The sequence below is a fragment of the Pristis pectinata genome, chromosome 3, assembly GCF_009764475.1.
Source record: "Pristis pectinata isolate sPriPec2 chromosome 3, sPriPec2.1.pri, whole genome shotgun sequence".
In the NCBI taxonomy this organism is placed as follows: domain Eukaryota; kingdom Metazoa; phylum Chordata; class Chondrichthyes; order Rhinopristiformes; family Pristidae; genus Pristis; species Pristis pectinata.
The window spans coordinates 94,029,560-94,049,354 of record NC_067407.1 but is presented as its reverse complement, the minus strand read 5'-3'; the positions used below and the strand labels follow the sequence as shown (position 1 = coordinate 94,049,354).

General features: G+C 37.0%; 1 protein-coding gene across 7 annotated transcripts in view; it reads left to right on the top strand.

Annotated features, from left to right (window-relative positions):
• Positions 1-19,795, top strand: part of ehbp1 (EH domain binding protein 1) — a 315,890-nt gene that overhangs the window by 261,767 nt on the left and 34,328 nt on the right. For all 7 annotated transcript variants that reach the window (XM_052011163.1, XM_052011159.1, XM_052011160.1 and 4 more), the window contains one exon: positions 18,234-18,333. In XM_052011163.1, coding sequence (XP_051867123.1) covers positions 18,234-18,333 — 100 coding nt within the window. The remainder of the gene's footprint in view (positions 1-18,233; positions 18,334-19,795) is intronic.

Below are 19,795 nucleotides of genomic sequence, written 5' to 3'. Positions count from 1 at the left end.
GTCCTCCACATAAACATTTATAGAAAATCTCCAATATCTTTAAAATCCAAATTGGCAGTTTTACATTATTAAAATGAATTGCACATTCCCTAATTCTCACACACTCACTTTATCACAAACTCTGAGTTTGGTGTATGGATGCAACTTCTATTTTACCTCTGATCATCATTTGGTAATTGGTTTATTATTGTCACATGTACTGAGATACAGTGAAAAGCTTTGTTTGTATGCCATCCAGGCAGATCATTCCATACACTGAGGTAATATAAAAGGTTTGTTCTTGGCCACTAGCATGGTGCAGGAGGACTGAAAGTTGCGTACATGGTGCCATGGTTTTAAAAGGGAAAGAACAAAGGACAAAGTACTATATGCCGGTCAGCCTAACACCAATTGAGGACAAATTATTGGAAAAATTCCAAGGAATACTAGTAAGTGTCACTTAGAAAAGCACAGATTAATAAAGAAGTTTTTTATGCATTTACAAAATGTCAGCATTACTGACAAGTCCAACGTTGCTTGTGTGTTTAGTAATGAGTAGCAAAACTAGATTGTTGGAAGTTATCAGTAAGCTGGTCAGGTTGGTAGAAAAGCAGCATACAAAATTCAGTGCAGAGAGGTATGAGATTGTGCATTTGGAAAGTGCAAATGAGGCAGGAAATAACAATGAATGATGGGATATTAAGAAGAGGGGAGGCTGTAGATTCCTAAAGATGGCTGCGCAGGTGAATGAGGTAGTTATGAAGGCAGAGAGGAAACTTAACTGGTGACCTGTGGAGCTTGGGAACATAGAGTTAAAGTTTAAAGTGATTTTAAAAGTAAACCCTTTTTAGTCCACAGGTGGAGTTCTGGTCATAACACTGCAAGGATGCAATTGCACAAGAGAGCATGGAGAGGAGATGTGCATATGCTGTCAGGGAGAGATTATTTGATTTGAACAAAGATTGGATTGGTTGGGTTTGTTTTCTTTGGAACAGGAGGCTGAAGGTAGAATTAATCAAGTGGCATGAAATAGTGAATGGTCTAGATTATACCGGAAGTACCTTTTTTCCATTAATAGTTGTGTATAATCAGGGGACGTAGTTTAAAGTAATTGTTGATAGGTTGGACAGAGATATAGTTTCACCCAAAGCATGATGACACTCTGAACCTCACTGCCTAGAAGGATGATAAAAAGCAGAAACCCACATCATATTTGAATGAGCAGTTGATGTGCTGTAACCTCAAGGTTTACACCAAGAGCTGGGAAGTGGGATTAGGCTGGATAGCTCATTTTCAACAGGCTCATTGAATGACCTTTTGCTGTGCCATAAATAGTCGTAACCCAAGTCTGACAAAACCCACCACTCTAAACTGATGCTAAACAGAAGACCGCACAGGATATTAACTGATATATCAGAATCATGGTGGTTCAGCACAGAGACAGCCCCTTCGGCCCGCCACATCCATGATGACCTTTGGCCCATCTACACCAATACCATTTGCCCAAAGGACCCTATCTTTCTGAGCCTTGCCTATTTATGCGTCTGTCTAAATTCTTCAAACGTGGTAATTGTATCTGAATCCACTGTCTTTTCTTGCAGCACATTCTGGAAATCTACCACTCTTTGTGTAAAAAAAAACTTACCCCTCAGATCCCCTTTAAAACTCCTTCCTTTCACCTTCGAGCTTTTGAAGTCACTCATAACATGCTGCACCCAGCCATAATCCAGGACAATCTTCTAAATTCTACAGTTTAAAAGAGATAGAGAAATAGCTATTTAAATTCATGAACAAAGTGACAGATTTCACAGTAAATAACTTGTTATCAATACCAAATGCATGCTCCAAGATCACTACATCTGCAACTTAAAACATATTTACAGTGAAACTCTGAATACAGTAAAACTCCAATAATCCACTATATAACCAGTTGGAAATTCGAATGGTTTGCCACCTGGCTCACCAGCTAATGTTTCCACACTCCGCTGAGTCTCTCCAGGTCCCTGGTTCCCATGCTTCCTGAGTTTGATGGAGAATTTGTCTTTTTTAAAAAAAACTAATTTGAAGTCTGTTGGGGAATTAATGAAAATCCACCAGTCCAGCACCACCAAAGTCCTGAGCATGCCGGGTTATTGAAGTTTTATTGTACAATGGACAGCGTGAGGAGTGTCCTTATTCAAACATATAAGAATCTCAGGGGGATTGACAGTGTGGATGTTGAGATGTTTTCACCAATAGGAGATCCGTTTATCCTTCCAGAGACATTATTTTGACAAAGTAATCAGGCATGTATTAAGAAATCCAACAAAAGCAGAATTACTTTATGTGATGTGATCACTATTCAAATGAGATAGCATTCAGTATTTTCCACTCTCCTCCCATTTGGCCTATGTCTGGAGATACAGGGAAAGTAATTGAAAGAGAATTCAAAAGAAATATTCTAAGTGTAAAGTTTTTAAAAAAATCTTATATGAACTCATAGTGTGAATGCCAGCTGGACCTTGTCGTCTCTTATGTGATATGTATCATCATATCCCCATATATTTACTTTATGTCACATAAAGTTTTGCAAATAAATTGATAAATATTTCAATATTCAATGGTTTTGAAGACTACTTTCACACCAGTTCTCCAAGTGTTCTAGAATTAATATTTATATCTTGTTTGCCATATATTTTAATTGGCTGGTATGAATTTTGTTTTATTTCCTTCATAACCCAAGGAAACACTCATTCTCATCGTAGTCTGACTGAAGATTTAAACCAAAGTACGTGAGGAGCATAAAAATGTTTCCTGCTTAGAAATACAAACAGCATAGACAGGCTCTAAGTATATTATCAGGCAAGTTCTTTCAGAAACGTATTGCTAAAGAAGCTTAACATTAATTATTGTAACTTTGGGAAGATTACATCCACACTAGCCTTGTAAGAAGCAGCATACACTTCTTGACCTCAAATGCTACAGCTTTAAGACATAAGAATGGCATTTTACCAACTTTAATGGGATAACCAGTATAATCTTTCAGCAGTAAGGGAAGAAAAAGTGTTCTGAGCATAATACCCTCTGAGTTCTGTTGGAAGCTGCCCGTGATGTCTGTGGTGATCATGCCGCATTTGTCTGCACGTTTACATTTTAAAAAATCAGGACAGATACTGCTGCAAAGCTTGAGTTTTTCAGTTTGTTTCTTGGCTGGCAACTATATTCACTCTGTCTTGACGCAGGACCAGCTTTAAGCTCTCTGTAGACACCATTTTTTTCATTCTTGGCCAGATTCATTCCAGGAGGCTCCAACATTGAACTTATGTTGCGAACTAACATACCTTCAGGAACCGAGATTTATTCTTAAATTCAGAGCAAATAAATCTTTCGTCCCTTTCCAACCCTGGTTTGTGAGATGAAAAAAATCCTTGTTACATCACACGGTATTTTCAAGGCTGGATTGTCATCATTATGATAGGATTTGTGATTCATTTAAAACTTTGCATATGTATTATCATTTTGACTATTTAGCATTTTAATATATTAATAAATGACAGTTGTTCACCTGATCTTTTTGTAATAATACTTCAAGGATTAATGTGAAAGAACTTTATTTACCCTTTTTATTACAGATCATTATTAACAATTCTGCAACCTAGTTTTCCAAATGAGATTGGAGTTGTGTGGTTATGTTTCTAATCCCAGTTATTTTGCTGTAAAGTTTGAATTTAAAACATTTTATGACAAAATATTAAAAAACTTAAATTTGAATTTAACCCCTGACTCAGATTCTAAATCAAGTTAAATAATGTAACAGGAAAAAGCTTTCCCATCCCCCAAATGTGTAGGCAACTTAGACATGGTGTCGGGCTTCAAACATTCTTTAACAATCAGATGAAAAGGGATTGTAGAAGATTAGTGGAAGGGATGCTGAAGGCATTGTCATCAAATTTAGAGATGCATTGCATCTACAAAAGTTTTGAGAGAAATTTCAAAGTATTTCCAAAACAAAAATTAAATTGAGTTCTCAAAGATTTTCATCGCAACAAACTGCTACCAAGAAAGAATGCGTATTAAAAATATTTTAATGAACCTGTACTTTTCATTGTTATACTGAGTAAGCGAATGTACATGCCATGTTGTGCCAGCATGTGATCCACCAGATTAACATTCTTAAGAGAAGGTTTCCAAGATCAAAACAGTTTGGTTTGCTTGCAGATCTTGGTCCACGTTGTTGTGAATTAAGTTAGAGAGAAGTATGATTTACAAAGTTCTCTGTTATGAAATCTTACAATTATAAAAAGATTAAAAATTTGAAAGGATTGAAGTTGTCAAAATGTTGGGAGATATATTTGGAATTGCATTTTAGTAAGAGTTGATTGCTCATTGTATTTTGGGCAAAAATATTTAACATAATCTGCTATTGTCCTCCATGTATAAATACTTGGTTTTTATGCTATTTTAAATTTTCTGTTCGGCTCACGGTATTCAGTTTACTTTTGTTCTCAGTGATTATCTTATTTTTGTGATCCTTAGAATGTGTTTATTTCTGCTAAATTAAATGTTTTATTATTTTACAATCCATGTTTTTAAGACATCAATAATGATGCAAATTTGGAATACATCTTTTTATTGAAACAAATAATGCTATTATTTTGAATACCGGGAAGAACAATCATCAAAGGCTGCAACTGAAATGGCGAGTGATGGTGAGGTAGGGACAGTAAGAGTGCAGTATTTAAGAAGCACTCATCAGAACAAGAACAACAGATTTGAGTTTAACTCACAGAATCACCAGCATGATTAGAGTAAAGAAGAAGGCTATTCAGTCCATTCAGTATATACTGACTTTATATAAGAACAACTATGTACAGTTAATCCCAGTACCTCCCCTTGCCAATCTACTCATAATCCTACAAATTCCTTCCTTTCAGTTACTTATCCAGCTCCCTTTAGAATGTTTTTATTGAATCTGCCTGCACTAGTACCCTTGGCGTTGCATTCTAGACCCAAACCACTCGCTGTATAAAAACAAAATAAAGAAATTTCTTCATGCCACTTCTAGTTCTTTTGCCAGTCATCATCATTCTTTATCTCCTAGTCCCTGACCCCTACACAAGTTGGAGCAGTTTCTTTCATTGTTTTCTGTTTATGCTTTTCATGAGTTTAAATGCTCAATCATATCTCCTCACAAGCTTTTCTGTTCCAAGAAAATCAACAAAGCTTCTTCAGTCTCTGCACAAAATTAAAGTTCCTCATCCTTGGACTCATTTTGGTAAATTATTTCTGCGCTCTATCTCAAGCCTTCAAATCTTTTCTTAAGTGGTGGCCCCAGAACTGGACATAATATTCCTAAGTGTGGCTGGACCAGAGTTTTGTAAAGGTACAACATTACTTCCTTGCAGTTGTGCCCTTAGTCTTCCATTGTCTTTTTTAACCACTTTCTCAATCTGCCCTGTCAATTTCAATCAACTATGGGGAGCAAGAGTGGCCTGAATGACACGGGTATTCAAGAAAGCAGTCTTGTGAGTCTGGATCAGGAAAACTGTGTTTGACATTTGAAAGTAATGGCAATACATGGGAGTTTGGGATGTGTTGACGGCTGGGCTTTTGTAATGCGAAATGTCTTCTGAAAGGTGCAATTTGGTTGCTTGGTTCTGGTGCATCAATGTAACGACACATTTGTGCTTTATGTGCTTAAGAGGTGAAGTCATGACTTGAGTATAAGGTTCTTGAGGAAAACATGAGCTTGAAAAATTAAAACTGTCCATTGATATTAAGCCAGAATACTACAGTTAAATAAAATGAAATTAGACAAAATCAGTATTAAATTTATTTCCCAGTAATTGTGAATTATCGTGAAGAGAGAATTTGCAGTTCCTTGTTTCCTCAATCATATCTCAAGTCTTAAGTTGTTATGCCACAGTCATTAAGCTTTCAGTGTGTATGACACCAGGCATTAACTATATGGAATATATTAGTTACTTGAATCCTCCATGACACTTACCACAACCAAAAAGGGTTGAAAATGGTTTGACCTCAAGCTCCCCAATATACTTTAGAGAAAAAGTACACAGGAGGGATTTCAAGGCTGCAATTTAATCTCAAGAGTTCAGGCGACTGCTTTCAGAGCTCTTGCAATTTTGATGTTATCTGAACACCTTGATGAGATTACTGCCTTATAATCATTCTTTGTATCCATTATTTTCCATGTAATTGGTTTTTTTCAAGATCCAACCAATATTAACATAATAGATTATTAGTTCCCTTCAAAACAGAATTTCTTGTCATAGTTTTTTTTCATTGAGTCATATGTTAACTAAACCTATATCAATGATTGTTGTATCAGTGGCAGTCAGGTCCTAGCTGTATAAAAATTGCAAGGCTGGAGCTAGTACTTGCTGCTTCTTAATTGGCCCTCTCATAATTTTTACTGTCCTAAGAAATTATCATTTAATCATTGCAACTAAAATGAGGGAATTACATCACAAGTTTTAATTCCAGCAAAAATGTTAAAAACTACATTACAGTTTGGTCAACCTTGAGCTATGCCATTCCTTCCTTTCAGATGCATATACTGATTCAGGGAACTTGGTTCATATGCAAATATTTGAAACATTTACTGGGTAATGTACTTGGTAAATTTAACTACGTATCCTGGAGAGGGAGCAGTCAGTAACTAATGGGAGAGGTGGAGAGAATAATGCAAAGAAAATTAGGACTGTCAACAGACATTCACGTTTCTTTTGTGGAAGACTTCTCCTGGTGTTTCTCACTTGAGATGCATAGTGTTTGCTGAAGTTGTAGCTCGAATGAGTATCAATGGCTGTGAGTTGATTTGCTTTCAAATGTTGGAGCAATGAAAACAGGAAAATGACTATTTTGAATACTTAGAGCCAAGCCTCTAAATGGTTATCTCAGTCTTAATTAAATGTATTTTTAAACTTTTAAGAACAGGTAGTTAAAATTGTCACGAAAATTAAAATTCTAAGTGTCATTAAGTTTCCTTTGGTTTTTTTACATGGTTTATCAAGGGTGCTTTTAAATTAAATTTCCCCCTAATCCAGTTTTATTAATCTAATAGTTTAGTCTCCATCTTTTGGAAAAAGTGTTTGACAAAATGCCATACAATAGAAATGAATTGAGTAAACAATATGTGTGGGATTCTAATACATTATTTCTGTTAAATAGGCTTTGAAGGATTTCAAAATTGTGGCTCACTCACAGGGCTAGCTGAAACATTGAATTGTAGCCATAAGCAAAAGTATTTACATGGGAATTGGGTTTTGAGGTTCTCAAAATGGCAAGTGTGTTGAAGATAGAAGCCAACAAATAAATTAAAATTTGCCTAAATCCATCAAATAATAGAGGTAGTGTTAAGGCTATCCATGGTACTGAGCTAAACAGGGAGATTACTTCTGAGTTTTGCATCAGTTGTTTTCAGCTGGGTGGCCTCGCTCGTCAAGACCCCATTTACAGGAGAACATTCAAATGGCACAGCAAGAAAAGAAATGCATTTTAAACCATCGAAGCTCAAAAATAATTTATTAATTTGTTCTTGATCATTTCTGAAACATCTTTCCCTTGTGTCCATAAAAAGAGCAAATGAAACAAGAACGTGTATTTTAACAACGTTATCTGAGGCATTTCTTTTTGTAGTTTTTTTATTTTTGTATTTTCCTAGGTATCTACTGTTAAAGACAAAACTATCCTTTCTTTAAAAACCTGTTGCTATTTTCTAAGTTCTGTGATTAGAAGTTAGTATTAGAGTGATGAGCTTTACTTGGCTTTCATTAAATTGGGTACAGTAACATTTCTGAGTCCTGGCAGTGAGGAAGAGAAAGTCCTTTTAAACAGCTTGAGAAATGTAACTTTGAAACCGTGCTTTGAGAATGAGCAGATTATGGCTTGCTTGGTGACTCCTTCCAGTTCTCTGGGCAATGAGCTGTTGACATTCTTGCAGGTCATCATCCAAGACAGGAGGGCAACTGCAGGGGTTTAGCAGATAAATTCATTCAACAAAACCTCCATCTATTTCATTACTATATTGAAAAGTTCTTGCATGACAGCAGTATTGATGATGTTTTGTTTATCAAAAAAACTCCATTTCAGATTTGAATCATCAACAGAGGAACTCTTTGTTTTTAATTCCTGTCTGATTATTGGAAGTATATAGTTTGGACTTAAACATTCATTTATATTCTTCACAAAATGTTGAGTAATTTAAAGAATGCTTTGTTTCTGAAAAGTGTTCCAGTCAAATTTCAATTGAGGGAAAATCAATATGTGATGAGATTTTCCTAATCCTTTTCTTGTTCAATATATCAATCTTTGAATTCCCTTCAGTTTTCCAAAAAAAATCAATCATTTGCTGTTTAAAATAGTACTTAATGCAGATGCTGCTAATTCAGAGACTTGTTTAAAGTTTAACAGAGAAGACACCTATAGATTGAATTTGCAGGAAAAGCCTCCCATAATGCAGTGTGTAAACCAGAGCTAACAAACACCCTGCTGCGTTGAAAACCCCAAAAAGACAAAGGCACAATGAAGTAGAGAGCTTACCACCGGCAGCTTTCAAAACGGCAAACTAGGCAAACTATACATCTCCGCCGCTCCAATTTTGTCAGAATGCTAATGAGCCAGCTCTGATCTTTACTCGGCTTCCCGTGTTTTCTACATCTTCAAGGACCACATGGCGCTAGCAAAATAAAGACGACTAAATGAGAATTTCGAACACTTTTTGTGTTCAGTCTTGATGCTTTTCAGTTGACTTGCTCATTGAATATTCTAAACTAAAAAGGCTGCAACAGGGGGTTAGCTATGAACTTTTTAACTGGGTAAAATTTATACAAAAGTAAATTAGTGTGACAGCGGAAATATGAGAAAAATTTCTGATTAATTTCCACTTCATAATATCAATGACACCTTTGGTTCCACTTATAGTTCTCCTACAAGGGAAGCTGGTAAAGAGTGAATGAAGCTTGTGTTATTCACCGTGAATGTTTAGTGGTTTTTTAATAGCAATGTACTATATAAAGGCACCAGGAAGTACTCTGCATTAGCAATTGAGATCAGTAGTTAATAGGATGATGTCTTTTAGCTTTTGTCACAAGATTATTAGAAAGGATAGGTTTTCTGTCTCCATCATTCCATGCTTTTAAGGGCCTGTTGAACATAAGTGCCAAAATGCAGGTTTCTCTGCACTGTTTTCTGCGTCAATTAAAGGCCCTTTAATAGTACACCTTTTATAGTTTTACCAGGTGATTTTTGTCATTGATCTCTCTGCTTGTCTTGCGGTATTAATTACTTGGAGTGTTCTGCTTTTCACAAGATGCCTGATGTTCTCCTGATAGACAAATTAGAAAAGCACCCCTGAAGCAGGCCTTAGAATTCACCATTTCTTGTCAGCATTTGTATAATGATATTAGACAGTTTTATTCAATGGACATTCTTTATATTAGACTATTAGGTGATCAAAAGTTAATGCTCGGTAAAGAGTAATTGGATTAAAATTACTGCAGTAAAATTGCTAAACTATAATGATGTATTGATTTATTGGATTTTTGACTATAACAAGAAGGCAATACTTTTTCATAACTGGTGTTATTATAATTAGAAATAAAGAATCATTTGAATGTTCTATTCCAAGTTAATGATTTTAATGGCCCAATTTATCAACAGTAAATGAAAAAGCCACATTGTCATTTGATTGGCACAACCAATTCTTTTGTTTTGCTTTCAAATTTACTTTAGTTTTCAATACAATTCATTGAAGGTAATCGACAATATATCAAAGAGATTTTCTGTTATTACCATGGCAACAATAGTGTTGTGGTTTCAAGTTGGACAGTATTACATATTGCAGGAAAAACAATTGGGTAGTTGAGGTTAAAGCATTAAGGTCAGAGTAATTTTAGCTTTTCTCGATTATCTTGAAGTGTTTGAATAAATAGGATGTATTACAGACAACTGATATTGCATACCTGTATTCATTCCTATTCGGTGAAGGAAGGATGGTTTTGGCCTAGTGCAGTGTGGTTAATTTTCAAAGTAAGCAAAAATGTGAAAATTCTTGCATGCATTGAGTTTTTCTTTTGTTGACTGAAACATATATGATGGTGTTGTGCCATTATCTTTCTATCTTTGCAGAATTTTCACCTGGAAGTGTATCATTAGAGAAGGGTAATTAAATTAGTGCTGTAATCTGTCATAGCCAAGATGTATTTGTTCTAGCTGATGGTATTAGTTGAATTGTGTTATCCCTTCATATTGCAAAGAAAATGCTGTGTGGCAAAGGGAATTGGATACTGGTACTATTGGCATTGTAAAACACAGATGTGGCTGGCTATTGATATTTTTCTGAAATAAAATCATATCATCATTTCCAGCATTGTCCTGGTTTGGGGGCTAAAATAAAGAGTCTTGGAAGTTACCTGAATTTTTTTGCACTTGTTGGCATCCATACCAAGGGAAAGTTAAACAAGCAAAAATGTGTTATGTTCAGGGTTTTTTTGTTTTTTTTTAAACACCAACAGTACGAGTTTTAAACAACAAAAGCAGTGTGCTTTCATATCTAATCTTGAGATTAGGTATTGTGACAGAAGCTAAACTGCCTTTTTATGGTGCCAGAATACAACCTTTTTTCTCCCTAACAAGACTGGTCTACCACCATTGCCCACTCAACGTAATTAAATCAATCCTTTGTACTTACCATTTTCTCCTCTAGTGACAGTGCTAGATCTGATTATATGCTTCATGCATATTCAAAGTGTGGTGCTGACAGCTCTTTAATGAGCTCTTACTTAATCAGTACGAACAATGTCCATCTTGTTCTTTTTTACCCTTAGACGTTAGAAGTAGAAACAATTGAGCAAAAATGAAACATAAGGCATTCATCTGCAAAATGTTCTTTTACAAGTATAAAAGCTTGCTAAGTTACATTCTGCTTCATAAGATTATATTGGATTAAATAGCAAGTGGTTAAAGTTGAAATTAGAAGTCCTTGTTTTGATTAGACATTAATAAGTTTTGTGATTTGATAAATCTGTTTAGGTCTTCAATTGGAGTTACTAATAACAGGATTAATTTATCTCTGGTATTACTTTCAGTAAGCTGTTTTAATTTTAAACAAAGACTTGAATGAACATATCATTTTCTAAACTAAGAAATAATTAGTTCTTTTTTAAAAGAATCTTGCATGTTTGATTGTTTTGGTGAATTCCAGTGTGGTGCTCCTACATTTTGACACATTTCCATCAGTACTAATACCTATTTAAGTGTATTAAAAATAATAAGGCAATATTTTTAAATGCACTTTCTATATTCAGAGCTCTAAGTACTTTACCACTTGAATTATTCCATTAATCAAATGGGACTTGCAAACCAAAAATCATCACTATTTCCAATTGCAGGTCTTTCCTTCTCCATTCCCATTGTGTTTTTTTCTTAAGTATTTCCCTTTTGTTCCTGCTTATTGTATGTGTTGAATATCCGATATTGGCTTCACATTACTGCTGATGTAGGTATGATGTTTTTTTTAAAATGTGATCTTTTATTCATGACAACGCAAACATACTTTGCATCCCTGTCATACAAACCTCACTGCTTCAAAGTAAAATTGCACAGTTGAGAAGAATATCTTAGGTTAATGGTCTGTTAAGCTTTTTTTTCTATTTCTGTATCTTTCTCTCTGGTTTTAGCTGCAGGCACATGTTCAACCAAGTAGTAATCCGTGAGTTTGCACAGAATGCTTGTGATTTGTAAAATAATTTTTCACTTCCATAATTTTTTATACTTGATTCAAACAGTGCTTTTTAAAAAAAATGACTGTTGTCCAGCTTGTTTTCAGATCCCTCTGTGTCCTTGAAGTCCCTGTCTGTAATCTCCTTCAATGCTACAACTGTCTGAGATACTTGCACTCCTCTAAATACAGCCTCCTAATCAAATCTGATTTTCATCAAGAACTAAGCTCTAGAATTCCCCTGCTAAACCTCTCGGCCTCTGTCATTTCCTCTTTAAAACACTCCTTATGGCCTACCTCTGACCAAATATTTGGACATCTACCCAAACATTTCTTTCTTTGGTTTGGTGTCAAATTTTGTTTGATAATCCTCCTGTGAAGTGTGTTGGGATGCTTTGCTAAAATGTTAAAGTTGCTGAACAAATACGAGCTGTTGTTGTTGCTCTGACATAATTGAAATTCAGAATAACAGCAGGAAAAACAAGTTTTCAATATAATTTTTTGTGGACAGAATAATTGTTTAACTACTGTAGTTTCAAGCCAGATTTGCTTTAGAAATATATTTGCATTATTTGTTGTAATTAAAATGGTCTTTATGGTCAAAATAGAGTGAGAGGACGTAGTTAACAGATGTAATGCTTGGCAAGATGAAAGCTTGTCTCCTTCCCACCAAAGCAAAACAAATGGAGCAAGATTATTATCGTTAATTTTGTTGAATATTATTACAATTTGATTATTATTATTGTTAATTTTTTTCAATAGATGAAAACCATTCAAATGACTTAATTTACACTAATTTTACATTAATAATCCAGTGTTTTAATTCTCCCCATGCTCTCAACTGGCTCTTGCTTCTCCCACTCACCTGCACACTAAGGACAATATACAGTGGCCAATTAACCTACCAACCTGATAAGGTTGTGTTCAGACTATTGTAAGGTTTACTTCAAAGTAAATACCCTGTAGCTTTTTTATGTAGCTAACGGAATGTTCGGCTGATACATTTAGAAGATTTGGAATGTTTCCGCATTTAATGTATTCATTAGCTAATGGGAGCCAAAACAGAATATCCTGTCAGGTGTAAACATTTATTCAACATTTGAAAACCAAATTAATTTAAAATTGATTATTTTTTGTTGTCTCTCGCCCACAGAGCTTTCTTCTCTTTGTATAAAACATCTGAGAGATGTTGTTGAGAGAATGTAGCTGTCTTATTACTGCCAAAATCTTACAGTTCCTCTATTCAACAGCTGTGAATATAATGTAGAGATAGTCATGTAAAACAGCAAAAGTAGTTACAAATATGCTTTACATTCAGAGTTCCAGTATAACATTAACACTTCAACCTTTAAAAGCCAACTGTAGCAGAAACTTTCATTGTTATAACACAAATTTCAATTGTATTTTTAAAATAGCAAATTTAGAAATTTGTTTAATTGATGCCAGTGAAAATGTCCTTAATTTGTTACTTTAATTTTATAATTTTCTTTTTAATAGTGGTAGGATGACTAGCTAGTGCAGTATTTTAGAAGATGCATTTTTCATTAGCAAAATCATGGATTTGAATTGAAACAGACTGGATAGAAATGTCATCATTAAAGGTCCTATGTGAAAGGTCTTTGGGTCACCTTCGGTGGGCAGAGGTTAATAAAAATTTACCCACACTTTCACACAGATTGGCAGTATCAGAATGTATATGCTGTAAGCTTAGAGCTAGTGCATACAGTTTCAAGTTCACATTCACAATTGTGTCAGGCCAGGTGTAGGAAAAAAAATGCTTTGCATCTGTCCTGCATTTGTAAAGATTGCTCATGTGAGAAATGGAAATTAATGGTGGAATCAGAGTAGGAGATTTTCTTGTTCCTTGTCTAAATTTTGCTGAACTTAAGAATGGAATACTTTTCTATTTTACAGGGTTGATATTTTCCAGTTTAACAAAAATTAATGGTGAAATATCAGCCTGTTTAGTTGCATTGAAACTCTAGACTTTGGGGTGTACAGATGTATCTTATGCAGGCAAAAATTAAAATAAACAGAAGAACAATATTATTTCAAAGCAGAATGTCAGTGCTGAAAATGTTCATAAGGTTGGGCAGCATCTGTGGAGAGAGAAATAGAGTTAATGCTTCAGAGCAATGACCTTTCATCAATGATCTTCCCATGAGAACTGGGAAAGACCGTGATTCACAAAAGGCCCATGTGCAGTTATTGCAAGTCATTAGGAAAGCTATTACAAAACTTTATTGTTTATTGGAGAGAAATTGAATACAAAGGTAGCTAGGCTTCAGTTATATGGAGCATTGGTAAGACTACATCTGGACCACTGTGTACAGTACTGGCCTCTTTATTTTAAGGAAGGTGCAAGTACTATGGAAGTGGCTCAGGGAAAGTTTACTCGACTGATATCTGGAATGGGCAAGTTGTCTTATGAGGAGAGTTTGGACAGGTTATGCCCTTTTCCACTGGAGCCTAGAAGAGTGAGAAGGATTCTGAGTCATGGAAGAGATCTAGTGGGAGAATCTAGAACTAGGAAATCACTGTTCAAAGATTAGAGCTTGCCCATTCAAGACAGAGGTGATGTGAATTTTTTTCCCTGAGTGGGTTGTTAGTTTTTGGCACTCTCTTCTTTGAAAGGTGGTGGAATCAGAGTCTTTGAATACTATTCAGGCAGAGGTAAGTAGATTCCTGATAAGCAAAGGGATGAAAGGTTACTGCTGGAAGGCAGGAATGTAGGGTTACGTTTACAATCAGATCAGCCATGATCTAATTAAATGGCTGAGTGGCCCTATTGCTGCTCCAAGTCTGTACGTTCATATGTAAAGGTGAGAAATAAACATGCTTTAAATTGCAGAGAAGGGGGGGGGGGTGGGGGCTAAAGAGAATAAAGGGAATATCTGTGACAGGGTGGAGGTGAACAGAATCCAGGAAACACAAGTGATTTTAGTCCCGTCTGAGAAAGTGTGTTAATTGTAGCTCATCTGATTGGAGAGGGTGTTAATTGGTGGAGATAATTAAGAACACAATAGAGTCTTGGAGTTGTACAGCATGGAAGCAGGCCTTTTGGCCCACTGAATCTATGCCGACCATCATGTCTACCTATACTAATCCCACTTGCCTGCATTAATTCCATATCCCTCTATGCCCTGCTCATTCAAGTACCTGTCCAGATATCTCTTAAGTGTTATCACTTTTCCTGCCTTCACCACCTCCACTGGCAGCTCATTTCAGGTACCAACTACTCTTTGTGTGAAATATTTACCACTCAGACCCCCTTTAAATCTCCTCCCTTTCACCTTAAACATGTCCCCTCAAGTATTGGACACCCCTACCATGGGAAACAGACACTGGCTTTCCACCCTTTCTTTGCCTCTCATAATGTTATATATCTCTATCACGTCACCTCTCAGCCTTCTTTGCGCCAGGAAAAACAGACCTAGCCTATCCGATCTTTCTTATAACTCAACCCCTCCAATCCAAGCAACATCTTTGTGAATCATTTCTGCACCTTCTCTAGCTTAATCACGTCTTTCCTGCAGAGTGACGACCAGGTGCGGACTAACCAACATTTTGTACAACTGTAACGTGATGTCCCAACTGATGTACTCAGTGCCTTCGCTGGTGAAAGTAAGCAAGCACCTTACTGGTGAAAGCATGTCTTGTTCACCAACCTGTCTACCTGTATTGCCACTTTCAGGGAACAATGAACTACTGCCCCAAGGTCACCCTGTTCAACCGCACTACCCAGGGCCCTGCCATTCACTCTGCCTGTTGTGTCCTGGTTTAATTTCCCAAAATTTATCACTTTTCACTTGTCTGAATTAAATTCCATCTGCCATTTCCTTGCCCACTTTCCCAGTTGGTCTTTACCCTGTTATAACCTTAGACAACCTTCTTCAGTGTCCCCTGTACTCCCAAAGTTCCCATGAATTCCCAAAGATTTTTAATTTGTAAGAAATTGAGTTGTTGAGAAGTAACAACAAGTTCACCAGGTGAAGAAGGTTGATGATGGAGAGGGACTAGTTAGGCAGAAGAGAAAGGCACTGGTGGGGACCTGAAAACTGGAAACCATCAAAGTGGCAGAGGGCATCTAAAGTGTCATGGATTTAAATGGGAAGTGACTGGGCAAGAGAGGAAAAAGGAGTCAAGGAAGGAAGAAATGGTTTCTTTTGGACAAGAATAAGATAAGATATCTTTATTAGTCAAATGTACATCAAAATATTCAACGAAATGCATCTTTTGCGTAGAGTGTTCTGGGGGCAGCCCGCAAGTGTCGCCGTGCTTCCTGCGCCAACATAGCATGCCCACAACTTCCTAACCCGTATATCTTTGGAATGTGGGAGGAAACCGGAGCACCCGGAAGAAACCCACGCAGACATGGGGAGAATCTACAAAATCCTTACAGACCGTGGCCGGAATTGAACCCGAGTCGCTGGTGCTGTAATAGAGTTACGCTAACTGGTACATTACACTACCATGCATTAGTCTGGCTTGTGGATATTGTGTGGGGGGGGTGGGGGTTGGGGGGGGAAGGTATAAGTAGGTAGTGCAGGATTTGGGGACTATGAGGCTGGGGCTTCGTAGAGAAGATCTCCAGAGGAAATCAGGTCAGTGCCTGTCAGAGAGACGACAGCCTGATGTTCAGTGGGAAGTATCTGAGAGCTGGCATTCAGCCTCCTGTGAGGTAGAAGTCAGTTTGCCACAGAACATAGCTGCTTTTGTCAGTCTTTCATGACAGTGTGTTGGTGTTGGTCTTTAGTGAGTGGATGCTGCAAGTTCAGGAGCAGTAGGTTAGAATGAGAAAAGGCAGTGGTAAAATCCAGATGTCAATGTGTCATCAACCTGTAACGCTAACATATTTTTTCTCTCTCCACTGGTACTATCTGAGCAGCATACCTTTTTATTTCAGATTTCCACAGCGGCTGTTCCAGCGCTGATTTTTTTCCCCTTTCGTCCCTATTCGTTGCCATCAAATGAAACCTCTCCAGTTAGATCAGATATGTTAACAAACCTTCAACATCGTCTCTCCTCCCAGACAGAACAAAGGTAATTTGTGTCACCTGGATTATCTCGGTCTCGACCCTGTCAGGGTTATTTCTTTGCTCTGTCTGCTCTTCCCACTACTCTGCAAACTAAATCACACTTGTTTTCTCACTTTTCCCAGTTCTGATGAAAGGTCACCCACCTGAGACATTAACTCTGTTTCAATCTCCACAAATGCTGATTCCACTGCTGACTATTTCCAGCATTTTCTTATACTTACAACGACACATTTGGCCATCAGGTCTCTGCCGGCAGTCAAGGTAGCAATATCATCTGTCCCATACACCCTTGCATTTTCCTGTACTTCTGCAACTTATTCTCTCTCACACATGCCCATTATTTTCCCCTTGATTCTTTTGGTCATTCCTCAACCCTAAGGGGTAATGTACAGTAGCCAATTAACCTACCAATAGAACTTTGGGACATGGAAAGAACCCAGAGCTTGCAGAGGTCATCGAGAGAACATGTGAACTCCGCATAAACCGTACTAGAGGTGAAAAACAAGCTCCAGTTTGATTAAATGAAAATCAACATAACTGGAAATCTGAAGCAAAAACAAAAAATGCTGGGAAAACTCAGCAAGTTTGGCAACGTCTATGTCGACATTTCAGGCCTATGACCCGTAGTCAGAAGCGTATCAAAGAAGGAGAAAATATTCACCAAAGACAACATTTTAGCTCTTTTCTCCTCTCTGCAGCTTCTAATGCAACAATAATTGGCCCTCGGTGCCACTTGGTTGTAAAGGGCATAAGTTAGCCAGAAATTCCTCCTGGATGTCCCATTTAGATGTAAGCATCAGTGAGAGTAGGATTAGGCATTGTAACATTTCCACCAAGGTAGCCAGATAACTTTCAGCATTTGCTATCATAACTCCATGTGAATTTTGGTACTTTCATGAAGTATCTAGGAGCTTTCTCCCTTTGAGACATCATACCCTAGCAAAGAGCCCAAACTTTAAGGATGTAAGAGAAGGGACATGGAGGGGAAGAACCTTACTGAAAGAGGAAGGAAGAACAAAAGTGAAAGCATCTTGAAAACTGATGAGTTTGGGGAATTTTATTCCTAAATAGAAATAAACTTCAAACACCAGCTGTCGGTGTGGGATGGACTGGAATATATAATATGGTAATTGAAAACTAATCTCAACAGCATTCTTGAACCCAGCCTAAACCATTTGAAATGCCCATAGCCTTGAATATCCTTCTTTGCTATATCTAGGAACTCAGAGGAAATGTAATGTAACTGGCAAGAAATGAATGTAAAGCAATGAAAATCAGGTGAAGTACAAACAATGTAAATGTAGCAGAAGTCAAACAACTATTCATGCCTGCAAGCTTTAAAATGTCTTGGCAATTGACAAACACTGCATAATAGCTGCTGAAGTTAACTGTTGAAATAAGATCCCTGCTCTCTTATGATTTACTTCCAGTCAGCAGGCTGTTGGGTTGACCATGGTTTGAAGCCTTTGATATAACTCTTCACTTTTGTTTTTCAGGAAACAATAAAGAGAAGGAGGAAGCAATGATGCAAGAGTGGTTCGTATTGGTGAACAAGAAGAATGCCCTGATAAGACGTCAAAACCAACTTTCACTTTTGTAAGTGCACAAAAAAATTAATAAATAATGTGTATTTTGTCAGGTCACATGATGATTTAATTGTTCACTTTTCACTTTGATGGCAATGATTACCTAAGAGTTCTGAAATTCAGAAATAATGTTTGGGCATAACTCAATAATGTAGTACATAGTACATATGCTTAATTCATTCCTGATACTTAAGTTTATAAGTACATTACGTTTTCCACCAATATTCAATTTCACCATTTAAAAAGAGTGAGAAAATAGTTAATAGAAAAACAAGTGGTCGGTGTATGGTTGTGGATTTGTATTTCCATGAAAATACATGGAGGATGTATAAACGGTTACTTGCGTTTCTCCTTATGTGCTGAATTAATATCCCAAAATTTCTTTCGGTGTGTTGATAAAGAGGAGTCACATAGCAGGAGGTGAGGAAGAATGGGGGACATGGTAGGAAACCGTAGTGTCAAAGAGAGTATTAATGAGGAAGATAATGTGGGAGAGAAATAAGGAAAAGACTTCCAGAGGGAAGGCACATAAATTCTGACGACTTGAGCAGCAGGAACCTTAACAAGTAGAAGACCGAGTATTTAAAGAGCACAGTCCACTGGCGGTAATTGGAAGCTTCTTTTTTTTAACTATAAATGGTGTTCTACAACACCACTCCTTTGTCTCATCTACACCAATCAACAATAAACATGAGAAGCTAGCAGACAACTTTAATAGCAAGTTAGAATCAATCTGACCAGCTACCTCTACTATTTCTCTCCCTTACCTTCACACACCAGCCCAAACCACTTCTGTTTCTCCCTGATCTCTTCTCACAACTTGTGTCTGGCTCTATCTTCTATCTCCTCCAAAGTCTCTCCAGCATTGACCCAGTTGGTGGGACCTTCATCCCCTTGTTCTACTTCTATCTATCCTGTTGCAGTCAGCAGATCAGAAGGTTTCTCTTCTCACTCCGGAACTGACATTACCTTTGGTGTCCCTAAGGGTTTTAAACTTGGACCCCTCTTATTTCTCATCTGCAGCACCATCATCTAAAAACAGTGCATCACATTCTCTGTCAATTTGACAGCCAGCTCTATCTCACTGTCAATTCTCTAGACACTTCCAGTGTCTCTAAATTATCACACAGCTTACTCAAGCTCCATTATTAAACTAGCAGAGATTTTTTTTCCCAGCTGAGTATTGGGAAGATCAAAGCCATTCTTCTCAATGAAAGATAGAAACTCCAGCTATTGCATCTTTCCTTTTCCTGGCAGCTGTCCGAGGTTGTTTTGAGTTGACCCTTGGGCTGGTATTCATCCAGTTATTTTGACTGCCAATTTTTGCTTCCATAAGATAACTAACGAGCAGGGAGAAAAGCCACAGAGGAACTGCCTCACTCCTCCAACTTATTATTCTAACTCCTCATAGGCCTCCCACATCCTCTGCATTGTAATCTAGAAGTCATCCAAAACTGCTGCCTCTGACCTAA